The sequence below is a fragment of the Sturnus vulgaris genome, unplaced genomic scaffold (genome assembly GCF_052056855.1).
Source record: "Sturnus vulgaris isolate bStuVul1 unplaced genomic scaffold, bStuVul1.hap1 Scaffold_198, whole genome shotgun sequence".
Lineage (NCBI taxonomy): Eukaryota > Metazoa > Chordata > Aves > Passeriformes > Sturnidae > Sturnus > Sturnus vulgaris.
The window spans coordinates 7,375,419-7,388,551 of NW_028276185.1; the positions used below are offsets into that span (position 1 = coordinate 7,375,419).

General features: G+C 48.2%; 1 protein-coding gene across 1 annotated transcript in view; it reads left to right on the top strand.

Annotated features, from left to right (window-relative positions):
- LOC148217948 (uncharacterized) overlaps positions 1-5,378 on the top strand; it is a 32,912-nt gene extending 27,534 nt beyond the window's left edge. The window contains exon 3 of the mRNA XM_088158330.1: positions 5,030-5,378. Coding sequence (XP_088014456.1) covers positions 5,030-5,378 — 349 coding nt within the window. The remainder of the gene's footprint in view (positions 1-5,029) is intronic.
- Positions 5,379-13,133: the final 7,755 nt, after the last annotated feature.

A 13,133-nucleotide genomic window follows, 5' to 3' on the forward strand; every position in this document is an offset into this window, starting at 1 on the left:
AAGTGATTTCTCTGGACTAGCAAAAACACCTCATTGCTTTGGGGAGAGGGATGATCCCCGCACACACACTTTTTTTTTTCATGAAATTTGCTCAATATTCTCCATTTGCTGTTTCCCTTTGCAGCTTAACCAGTTTCTGTTGCAGTCAGATATCCTCACTATGGGCTCTGCCTTTAGTTGTGCAAATTCCATCTGTACAAGCAGGCAGAGCTGGGGGTGAGGGGCAGATGGACTCAGGGAAATTCCTCCCCCTGGCAAGAAGGCCCTGGGGCATTGTCCACATTTCTCCAGAGCAATGTTAATTTGCATTTCTAAAACTCCTCTCCTGGCTGCCTGGAACTAGGATTTTCTTCCAGAGCAGCCTTTAGGTGATTCATACGTCCACCCTCACAATCTGCTTTATTTTCCTTTTTTTTTTTATTTTAACGATTTTTTATTAACTATTTATGTGTTAAAGCCTTACGATTAATACTCTTCTAAGTTTGCAAAATGCAACTTAAAGGTGAGCATTGAAAAACCCATTCCGAAATTCTGCCATCATTAAGAGTCAGCCACAAATATATAGAAAAATATTCCAGTGCAAGCAAGTCTTTTCTACATCTTCTCCTAGGAGTAAAAATTGCTTGTCACACCCCTGGTCCAAACCTAACTGATAAAATAAAAGTAGGATAAATATGAAAAAATTTTCTAATTGTGTAATCTTGTCACTGAAACTGCAGGAAAAACAAAAACTCTTCAATAATGTCTTTAGTGTTAGAGTCAAAGCATTACTTGATTCTGGTCAGGATGAGCAACAGAAATCATTTCATCCACACATAGCCCAGGTGTGCAGAGAAAATCATTCCATGAGATGTGAATTTTACTAGATTTTCCCTTAACTTTTTACTGTCCGAACCCAATGAAATCCATTGGTTTTGTGTTCATTGCTTCCAAGTTGTGTAGTTCTTAGTGTTTGGTTTCCTATTGCACACGGATTTCTCCTCTTCTGACGTTAATTAGATCCGCATTCCTGGATTTCCTTCTCAGCCTTTTCCAGACCAGGTGTCTCCATCTGGGCCAGGGGCAGTGTCTGGGTGTTCCTTGATGGTTGCTGATGTTTCATTGATGTTTTCTTGATGTTTATTATCTTTGTGGGTATCTTTTGGGCTCTTCCCAGTCTGTTGAGATGTTAAACTCATCTCTCTTGAGTGGTCTGACAGTCCATAAAAATACCTTTTAAAATTTCTTTCCTAAGACAAAGGCAAACCGAACCTGACTAGTAAAATGGAATATTAAATAAATTTAGAGTTGGTGTACTTTCCAGCAATGGAATCGCAGGCAGCCCAGTGTGTGAGTGTAATTGAGAGGCAGAGTCCTGGGTGGATGCTGTGAACAGCAAAGTGCCAAGGCAGGCTCTGTGCCAGCCCAGCTTCCTGTGGCAGAGATTTCACAAGAGACAGGATTCTGGCCACAGACTGCTTGAAATATACATCCCTTATCTCCAGCCCGCACTAGGTGGAGAATTCCCAGGGTAAGGAATTGCAAAGATCAATTCCAAGGGAGATAATTGAATATCTGCCCTGGCTCTGGCCAAAGGTTATAATGGCCGGATGCTTGGCCTTCAGCCAAGGGCACACACTGACTCAGAAAACACTTCCTAAATGCAGCAACATGTTGCATATTCATAGACCCTCGTGCATTATTCACAATCATTCTCCCTCAATCTGTAAATCATTATTTTTCCTTCCCTGGGGTTTTGGTGGCCCATAATCCAGGAATGTGAAGAATTTCCTGATTATCGTTTTTACAATTCTCTGCGTTATTTATATGAACAAAAGCCTTTTAAATCAAAATGTTATAGTAAAAAAAAAAATATTTATCACTACTACTTATAAGTTCTGTTAATCGCAGAACTAAAACTATATTCATACAGCAAAGTTTTCCAACATACAACATTATTTTTAATATTTGCAAAAAGCCAATAATATAATATAATACTAACTTAAAACACACATACAATCCAAATTTCATTTCTGAGACTTCAAGAACCATAGCTAGGGCGCCAGTTGTTTTGTTATTTTTCATTTTCTCAGCTTTTCTTTCTTTTCTCTTGTCCATAGCACAACATTGAAGCTATTGGGGTTTAAAAAGTCATACAATATTATGGGTAGAACAGGGAATCCTCAATCCAGGCCCTGCAATTTCCAATTAATCCTCAGAATTCTTGCAACTCCTTTTCAATCCTGGATTATTTCTGAGCTTCTCCAGATCCTCTCTAGGCCAGTACACCACAAACCTTCATTCAAAATACATCCCGAATATTTAACACTTTTCTCCACCATTTCCTCTTTTATTTCAAGTACTCAAAGATGCTTTTTATCCTGAACATTCAGCCATTTCACAGAGGCTTCTTCTACCTCTTCTTGTCCTCCTGATTGCAGCAAGTCATCCACATCCTGCATTAATCCAATCCCTGGGGGTGGGGTAAATTCTTCTGATATTTTCTGCAAGGCTTGCCCCAATAAGGCTGGTGCTTCCCTGCATCCCTGCAGAAGGACCGTCCATGTCTTTTCCATTTTCCCTTCTAACTTTTGTTCCCACTCAAAGGCAAAATCCAGTTTACCATCCTGTGTCAGTGGGCATCCCCAGAAAGCATCTTTGCCATCAAGGACTGAATGGTGGCAGTGTGAGGAGGGCACCTGGTTCAAGATGGTGTAAGGATGTGAGAGCCCCTGGGTGCTGGGGCCCCCTTGGGCCCTGGGGTTCATCCCTCAGGGGCTGTAGAAACTCTGCCATGGCCTTTGCCTTCCCCTTGGCCTTTTCCTCCTCCCTTCTTGCATTCCCCTGCTGTGCCTTTGTGACCAAGTGCTCCAGGGGCTTCTTCTGCCCCTCCTGCAGCCCCCTCAGTGCCTGGGGGTGCTCATCCTCTGACAGCTGCTGAGCTTTCTGCTAAATCATTCCTTTCTGCAGTGACCCAAGGAAAATGCTTAAAAGCTAATCTCGATCCTTGCCCGTCCAATGCCCATTTCCCAGCTGTTCCTTCGTGCTGCTCCTTGTGCTGTGGCTGCCGTGGCCAGCCCGTATCCCAGAGCCGGTGCCTGTCCTGCCGCAGTGTCCAAACGCGGCCCCCCCGGCGGGCAGGGCCGGCAGCTCCACGGGGCCGGGCAGCGGCCGGGGCGTCCCGCAGCCTCCTGGGGGCCGGGGGCCACTGCCGGGCCTGCAATTGCCGGGGGGTGCTGGGCTCAGGCAGCGCCCGGCGCTGAGCCCCGGCTGCCCCACAGCCCCGGCCCGGCCCCGCAGCTCCCCACAGGCCCCCAGCCCGTGCTCCCGGTGCCGCCCCTCTGCGCCCGCTCCTGCCGCTGCCCAGCACAGAGAAACCCCCTGCAATCCTGACCTCCTTGTGTGCCTGTCTTGGCAACCGGGGATACAAAGGATCTGCAGCAGCTGGCAACTTTTGAGGATGAGAGCCTGCTGAAACACATCCCCATCCTCAGTATTTTTCTCTTCCTCCTCTTTTCCATCATCCTTTCTCTTCCCACATAGATTGCTCCTGCTGCTTCTTCTTGCCTGAACCATATTCCTGCACACTCCCCTTCACCCAATCCCTTCCCAGCACACCAACACCTCCATCCCTTGTTGTCTAAATCCCTTCTCGAATTCCCTTATTGCCCCCCTGGGTGTCCCTGTCCTTGATTACCTCTGGGAGAATGTTCAAACTTCCTCAAGATGCTCCCCTGGGACCCTTCAGAGATATTTTGGGATCATCATCCCTTTAGCCAGGAGCCCTTCCTGGCTTTCCCTTTCTACCCTCCATGGGTGCCCTGCCATGTTTAGTCCCCGAAGATGCCACTGTAGTCACTGCTGAGATTTTCAGTGCTCTCTGGCTGCCGACTCTTCCCAGCCCCCCTGATCTGTCACTCGTCTGTCTCCTGGCCCCAGCGCCCCCCGGCAGGGGAATTTGGGGAGGTGGGAGGGGGGGAGCGCCAAGGCCGGGCCCCCCCGCGCTGTGGTGGCGGCAGCGGCTGCAGTGGGGAGCGAGTGCGGGCGGGAGCGGCCGAGAGCCCAGCGCTGCCCCAGCCCGAGCTGCCCCAGCTCCATCGCTGCCCCTGCGCTGGGATGCTGTGGGTTTGGGGGGAAGAGGGAGCCGGCAGTGGGTGCTGGGCCTGGGGGCAGCAGGAGAAGGGAAGGAGAAGCAGGGTTGGAGAACAAAATGGTCAAACGCTGCACGTGGGAGGAGCAGGTGGGATTGTGCAGGAGAAAGAAGAATAATGGGCGGGAGTGTGAGGAAGAGTAGGGACACCGCAGGAGGGTCAGAAATGAGAAGCAGCACAATGTTCCACTCCTCCCTGTATCTGTAGCCTCTCCCACAGCCCCAGGAGCGTTGCTCCCCCCACATGCAGCAAGTGACCGAAGAGGATGATCCATGATTTTCACAGGGTTGAATCTTGCTGTTTGTGAGCTTTATAGGGCTAAATGTTGGTGCTTTGTTTTTTTGCAGGGGCTGAATCTTTATATTTTGGAGGGGATTTGGGCTGAAACTTACTTTTTGGGGAGTGTTTGATCTATGTCTTGATGTTTGGATAATTTTTGTGCTGAATCGTGGTGTTTTCAAGGTTCTTAAAGACACAAGATGCCAAATGACTTCGTGAGATGAACTTTGGAAGGAGGAACTCCCAGCTCAAGGTGCTCTTTTTTTTTTCCCCTCAAACCAGGATTTGTCATTCCCATGCCGTGGGTAGATGGAGGAGGAGGAGGAAAAGCCCCAGAGATCCCTCAGGAGGAGGGGCTGCAAACCCAGCCCAGGGAGCTGCGAGGAGGAAAGACCCTCCCTGAGCCGGGAAGGCGGCCGGAGATGCAGGCAGAGCTCAGAGCTGGTGGAGAAACCTTCTGGAGGGGAGAAGCCTCACGAGTGCTTGGAATGTGGGAAGGGTTTCAGGTGGAGCTCCAGGCTGATCCGGCACCAGATGATGCACACTGGAGAACGGCCCTATGAGTGTGGGAAATGCAGGACGAGCTTCAGAACTATTTCTCATCTGATGGAGCACCAGGTGATCCACACAGGGGAACGGCCCTACACCTGCTTGCAATGTGGGAAGAGCTTTGGGTGGAGCACCAACCTGAGATACCACCAGCGCATCCACACTGGGGAGAGGCCCTACGAGTGTCCCAAGTGTGGGAAGAGGTTTCAGACCAGCTCCAATCTCCTCAAACATGAGCGGATTCACACAGAGGAGAGGCCCTTCCGCTGCCCCGACTGCGGGAAGGGATTCAACCGCAACGACAAACTCACTGTGCACCGGCGCATCCACACTGGGGAGAGGCCCTACGAGTGTCCTGAGTGTGGGAAGAGCTTCTCACACAGCTCAGCCTTGACCCAACACCAACGGAGGCTCCACTAAGGGAAGCCCTGTGAGTGTCCCGAGTGTGGGAAGAGCTTCGTGCTCTGCTCCAGCTCCATCCCCCATGGGAGGATCGGTGTTGGATGATCCCCAGTGACCCCCGTTGGGCAGAGCCCTGGTGATCCGTGATCCTGGTGATCCCTGTTGGGAAGACACCTGGCTGAGGGGACTCTGCCTCATCCTGTCTTCCTGTGGGTACCTGGATGAACACAGGGGCAGGAACGTCCATCAGGATCCAAACTGAGATTGGGAATTTCTTGGGGAGAGTGAACTTGTTGACTTTCAACCCTAGGAAATCTTCTTTGTTCAATCCTATCTTCTGGTGGCATTCAGGAATACTGAATGGTCTTGGTGGTCCTTTCCAACCTAAATGATCTTGCAATTTTGATTTTTTATTACTAAAGCGTGTCTTCTGCAGCCAAATCATGATGAACTGGGGCAAAGACCAAGATTTTGGAGACAGTGCAGTGGAAACACCTCCAGAAAAGGTTCTTCCCTCCCACCCAAGCACATGGATCCTCAGCCAGCATGGACACAGAAATAATTTTCTTTTGGCCTTGATTTGCTTTTCATTTCTCTTCATCCCTTTAAAACATCCAACACTGGCTTGAAAATAAAGACACTGAACTGAGACATGGGTGGGGACAGGGGGACAATGACATGGTGGGGACACATGGACATGGAGGGGGATGTGGCCATTCGTGGGGACATGGGGGGACACAGGCATGGATGGAGATGTGGGGGACAGTGACAGGGATGGAAACATGGTGGGGACACAGCCATGGGTGAGGACATGGTGGGACATGGCCAGTGACATGTGGGGACACGGCCACGGCCGGTGCCATGGGGGGAACTTGCAGGGGCTGTGGGGGATGCTGGCTTGGAGGGAGTTGAGGGTTCCTGGCAGGGACTTGGGGCTCGCTGAGGCCTTTGGGGACCCCAGGCCGAGCGGCTCCGGCTGCGCTGGGAGACCCTGGCGGAGGTTCTGGGGCAGCTGCTCAAGGACCCCCTGCCCTGGAGCCCCAGCCGGGCATTGGGCTCCTGGAAGGGAATGAACGTCCTTGTCCCCAGCAGGACAGATTTCTTATTTCTTGCAGGTGCAAATGGTTCTCTTACCAGAATAGCTTGTTGTGTTAATTGTTTTCAGGTTTAAGATTGTTTTCACCTGGGAACAAGCAAGTAACTTAGCTGCACATAGAAGAAGTGACAGGCTAGCTATTAATTTAGCAGAGAGCAAGACCTGATTTTATGAGGCCTTTCTTTTATAATTTGTCTACCTGACTGCAACATCTCACCCTTTTTCATTAATTCAAAGAAGGTTCATATGTTCTGATGATAAAATAGCTCTCTCTTGTGAGGGTGTTATCTCATTAAGGTTATCACTGGTTATCTGTTAGATATGGGACAAGATACATAAAAGACCGATTACAATCAACAAAATTTAGCAAATTCAAATTTCAGAGCATGAGAAAACAAAAGAATAATGTCCAATGTCTCCTAGGCAAATGGGAATAAATGACCATTGTTTTAAAGTCCAAATAGTCCATTAGCTGGAAATGTTGATCTTTGACATCACTGAATGTGCTCTTGGATCCTGGAACAGGGAATAACTGAAGAAGGTTAGTAGGAACACTATATATACCATGATGATGACACAAGGCTTTTGTTGGCAATTTGCCTGTAAATTTCCAGACACAGCCATGTCTTGGCAGTCCTACTTCTGGTTTTGTTCTGGCCACGAAGGCTGCATGGTGATTAGGTTCTTTTTTTTCTCAATGGACTTCATTTTCTTGGAGGCAATTGATGTTTGGCTGAATGAACAGGTGACTACTTTGAACTTGTTGATGATAAAAACACATGCATACCTTCTCCTTAAATTAATGAATTAATTAGGCTCTGTCACTGTACATCCAATTCAAGAGCCTTACATTAAAATATTTTACTTTTTTTTGGTATAAATATTGCAAAAAATTTTTTTATAAATATGTAAATATTTAGGAGCTAATTCCTCCTTCTTTGATTTAAAAACAGCATGCATTACTCTTGCCATGAACATGAAGGGAAGTTCAAAACCATACATGTAGTAAAACCAAAAACTTACAGTAATTGGGAATAATTCTGATACAACAATCCAAATCATTTCCGATAACAGATATAATTAATAACACATGTGAAATTAGATGATTACCAGTCACTACAACATTGTACCATCATCTCAGTGTCTGCAACAGCTGATAAACCTCAAATCAGTGAAGAACTGGATGAGCGTCTGTTGGGGGTTGGTTTTTCCTTTCCTCTCTGCCTGTGGAATTTTTTTCCCATTGACATGCTAAGAAGCACTGATGGTTAGGTCCCAGCACCAGGGAGAGCATCCCTGTTTTTTTGGGAGTTTCTCTCGGAGGGTGGGGGGAGGGAAAGGGGGAACACGGTGAGATTGGAAGCAGGTAAAGGAGGGTGGGGGGCAGTTGCTGGCTCTCGCTCGCTTTTGGCTCTCGGAGCAGAAAGGTCATTGCTACCCCCCCACCATCCCAACGCCGGGAGCTGCCTCTCTGTTTTGGACCCCGCAGCCCTGCTTGGACGCCCTCCTGCTTCAGCTTGCTGTTTTCCCAGCATCCTGCCTCTCCTCCATCCCTTCCCATCTGGGACACAGCTGCCATCACCCCCAGCCCCTGCAGGTGCTGGGATCGTCACATCTGCCCCGTCCACCGGGAATCTGCCAGCGCTCACTGCCAGCGGTGACGGTGACTGCAGCACAGGGGAAAAGTGCCTGAGGGCGAGAAGGACTGGAACTGGGTTCCTGTTCTGCTTCTTGTTAATTCCAGAGTTGTTCTTCTGTTTGCCTTCTTAGATATACTAGTAAAGAACTGTAATTCCTATCCCCATATCTTGGCCTGAGAGCCCCTTAATTTCAAAATTATACTAATTCAGAGGGAGGGATTTGCTTTCTCCATTTCAAGGGAAGGCCCTGCTTTCCCTAGCACACACCTGTCTTTTATTCAAACCAGGACAGATTTTGGCACCCATGGTGCCACCTGTGGGCATTGAGTGGAAAGGCTGGAAAAGCAATAACAGTTCTTGAGTGACCTGATTTTGTGTTTTAGGTGGCACCATATGGTTTGTGCTGCACGTGGTCACTGCTACATCTCTCCCATTTGCAGCCCTTTATCTAAAAATGGGTCCTATAACAAATGCTACTGTGGCCATTATCCAGTTCATTTTGTGGGTTGATAAGATGAGGAATTCATGGATTTTTAAGTCTCTCTGGAAGGTAAGTACATGGATTCAGAGCTATTGAACTCTAACTGTGTGTTTTTGGGGTTACTTCAATAATGGTACTTACTGTGAGGAAGTGACAGCAGGGGAAATTTTCTCCCTTCCCTTCATCCAGTCCACCGTTTAGGTCCACCCCACCAGTTTTCAAAGGTTTCAAAGGCTTCAAATCTTCTCTAAATGCTAATGCATTTACAGTGGCTGGTGTTGCTGATATGCCTGTTAAACCTGTTCTATTTAACATTCAGAGATAAGGGGAGATTGATTTGGATAACAACCCTGATACCTACCCCAGGAAATTGGGATGCTGCTGCAGAGACTGACCCTGCCCCACAGCCCACTTCAGAAATTAAACACCTGGATTGGGTGGGTGTTTTAGTGAAGGAGATGTGTGAGATGTGTGAGATGCTGAAGGAGTACCTTGCCCCAGCTGGTGAGAAACTCCCCCTGCCTTAAAGAGGGAGAGTCTGATGGTGCAGCAGTGGAACCCACAGACATTACATCTGTCCAGGTTCCAGCTGAACTGCAAGGACACTCACAGAGAGCAATAGTCACCCCTGTGGAAACAAAGAAGTCTAAGATGAAAACAAGGCACCTAGAAAATAAGGATAAGAAAGGAGGGCCCTCACAATCAGCAGGGGAGCCAGAGGTTGAGATCATCACCAAGTCCCTGTCGTACAAAAGTCTCCATACTCTGCAAAAAGACAGTGAGTGACGAGGCTGTGAGGCTTTTACCACCTGGTTACTGCAGGTGTGAGACCTTATGGGTACAGGTGTGCAACTGGATGGTCCTGAGGCCAGGAATTTGGGATCCTTGACCCAGGACTCAGGTGTGGACCAGGTATTTGTAAGGGAGCCAGGCCTCCTTTCCCTCTGGAAGTGGCTTTTAATGAGTGTGAGAGAGAGGTTTGTCCACAGAGAGAGAATGCAGGAGCACCACCATAGAATGTGCTGGAAGACCCTTGAGGAAGGGATCCAAGAGCTGAGAGAAGTGGCAGTGCTGGAGGTGCTCCTTGGGAGGGATGGACAGCATGACAATGACCCTGACAAGGTCAGGTGCACAGGGCAGATGTTGTGGAATCTGGCAAACCTGGGGCCATCTCAATACACCACCTTCATTGCAACAATTAATGCTGATAATAACAGAGACAGTGGGTTCTGTTGCCAACAAGCAACAAGCTTAGAAATTTTGAGAGTATGATCAATGGCCCGATGCAGGCTCATGTCTCTGCTGTAATTGTGAGCCTCCAAGAGGAGATGAGGGAGATGAGGGAGGAGGTGAGGAAGAACAGTTCCCAAGCAACACCAGTGCTGTCATATCACGAGTTCCTGGAACACATTTTCAAGCCCTTCCAGCTGTTTCTGTCTTGCATCACAAAATTGGCAGGTGTTTTGCCCTTTAAAAAGGACTTGTTGCATGCATTATTATCCAAGGGGTCGCTTTCAAAGGCCGACAAAAACCCCATGAACAAACAGCAACCAACCAAACAAGATATTAAAAACAAGTACTTTATTTTTAGCTCTTGATTATAATATTTTCCACGCTGGCCTCCTCTTCCACTGCAGTGTTCTTTGAACAGAAAAACTTCCTTGCCAGAGGATGTGACTTAACAAGGCAAACAGAACTTACACACAATGGATATATTAAAGCTAAACATGCAGAGTCCCATTTCACAATCATCATCATTTATTTTCTGTTCATTTTGTATTCAGAAGGGTGAGAACTGTATCTCAGATCCCCTGGCTAGTTTGGTGCCATAGCCACTGATTAACTGTCCTTTCTAATTATCTGTACTTTCTAATTATCTGATTTTTATTTTTTATCTGGATTTTTGGGGATTTTTATATGGGTTTTGATTTTTTCTTGGTGGTTGTTTTGTTTGCCTGTTTTGTTGGGTCACAGTTTTGGTTTTGTTATTTGGTTGGGGTTTTTTCCAGTTAGCAGTAGGAATCAGCTTGTGATTTGGATTGTAAAGTTTTGAAGACAGGTGTTGCACATAAAGGTTGTTTTTGTTTTTAAAGTCATCTCACACACAGCTCTGCAAGGCCCTGTGACTTTGAGGACTGTGGGCTCTCAGACAGTAAATTGTGCATGAATAGGAAACTTGTAGTTCCTACCTGCATTACACACACCAAAATGTAAAGTGTTTGGAATTGAATCAATTCTAATCTTTTTTTTTTTTTTTGCTGCCATGCCATAAAATTGTATCAGATTCATCAATGAACTCGGTTCTTCCAGGATGGAGTGTGCAAGGATAATCCCTTAGCTCCTGTGTGGAGCTGGTGTGCACCAGGCCAGACACAGCACTGTCACCCATAGCCAGCCTCTGTCTGCACAGAGAGCAGGGAGCTGCAGCTCTGAGGAACTCAGGGCTTGGTGAGCAAACACACCAAACCCCTCATTTAGATCAGTTACTTTACTGGACTATTTGTTGCTATATATTTAGTATATATTTATTTATAGTATATGCTGCTGGTATATTTTTATATCCCCACCCAAAGCTGAAAAAAAAAGAACCCTGACAGTTTGCTTTAGCTGTGAAGTCAAGAGACTCATTTCAACAGGTTCCAGCTTTGCTCCTTGTTTGAATTCAAAGCAAGCAAAAACCTCTTCTGTTGGTCACATCAAACCAGCATAAGTCTGTGAAAGACAGAAGAGTGTAAAAATTAGTTCATTTTCTAGTACTTACAGTCTTCTAATTCAACCTTGGGATAATTATGCCATAATTCACTAGATCAAATAACTGGTAAAAGCAATAGAAAAGAAATTTTTTTAAAGCTAGGTTTAAAAAAAGTGGATTAATTTCATAAACAAAACCATGTAGTAAAAATACAGTAATTTAAACTTCTCAAAGCCCTTTGATAATGGAGCCCTGCACCCCAGTCATGTGCAGTGCAGCCTCAGCTGTCCCTTTGAGCCCAGAGCTGCCAAGGATCAGGGCTGGGATGAGCCTTCACCCAAAAGTGAATCCAAAATCAGTCGAGAACAGGGCTCACACACAGAGCAAAGTCTCAAGACCAAAGCCAAACCTCCATCGGGTTGGATTTGTTTAAACACTGAATTGTAGAAAATTTGCTCATCCTGTAATATCATTATTACCATGAAACTTTACATGAGCTGCTAAATAACCACATTCCCATCCTGAAATGCATTCCCAAATATTGTTGTGAACTTGCTCTGCCTCTGCCGCTGCTCCTGGGGCTGCTCTTGGCCACGCAGCCTCAGTGGGAGCCAGCACTGGCTGCAGCCCCAGCGGGCTCCCCAGGACAAGGCCCAGCAATTAAGAGGCCAATTAAAGCACTGGGCAGCAGCAGAACCCTTATCAGAGTTATTGGGACAACAGGGACTTGCCACAGCTCCACAGCAGCATGACCATGAGCCAGGCTACCAATGCAATGAGCAGAGTTTTAATAAAACTGCAGAGAAAAATCAGCAACTTACCGTCCTATCTGATAGAGCTTCCGAATGCCAAAATAGCAGCAGAGCAGGACAAGTGGCACAGTGAACATTGTCACTGCTGTGCCGATCATGCAGGACCAGCGCACATCCTGGGGGCAGACAATTCTTGGAAGGCGCTCTGGATCCTGAGCATCTATTCCTGTTTCAGGGATAACATCTGTGGGAGCAATGGGGAGCGTGAGCCCGTGCTGGGCTCCACTGCTGAGCTGGCAGCTCGCTGCATACGGCCAGGACGTTCTCTGTTTGCCCCAGAGCTGGGGCCTGCAGGCACCTTGGCACCCCTTGGCACAGGCTGTGCCACCCAACAAAGCCCAGGAGGCCGGGAGGAGAGCCCAGGGCCAGCGCAGCTGCTTGGGCAGTCGCTGCTTCCAGGGAGCCGCGCCCAACCCATCCCTGAGCAGCCACTGCCAGCCCCGACCCTCCCTGCCCCGTGACAGCTCCCCCAGCCCAAGGGGACAGAGCCAGGCCCTGTCAGGACACACTGGAGCCCTGCTCTCCCCCTCTGCCCTTTCCCCACCATGGTCACCCCTTGCAGCCCCTCCCAGGTTTTGGGCGGTGTCTCCCACGGAGGGATCCCAGCAGGATTGCTCAGCCTGGCTGAGCCTGGCACAGCAATCACCTTCTGTGGCTCTGCCTGGCATCTCCTCCCTTTGTGTACCAGGGGGTGGCACGGAGCCATTGCTTCCTCCAGGCAGCGCTGCCTTCACCAAGGCCTTTTGGTCCACCTCTGGAGAAAGGAAGAGGCGCAGCTGGATCAGATGGAACCATTCCCCATTGGGGAGGGGGCATCTTCAGTAAGTAATATTTGTCCAAGACATGGATAAGGATCAGGAAAAGGCCCAGGCTCTTGGGGTTGCCACGGGGCCCTCCCTCCTCCAAACAGCCACCCCTCCTGATCTACCCTGAGACGAGGAAATTTCAGGGATCCTCAGGGTGTGCATGGCCTGTGGGACACTTTGGGCTCCCTTGCCTTCCTGCAGAGACTGGGGAGAAGCTGCAGCCAGGCCAGGCTGGGAAACAGCCCT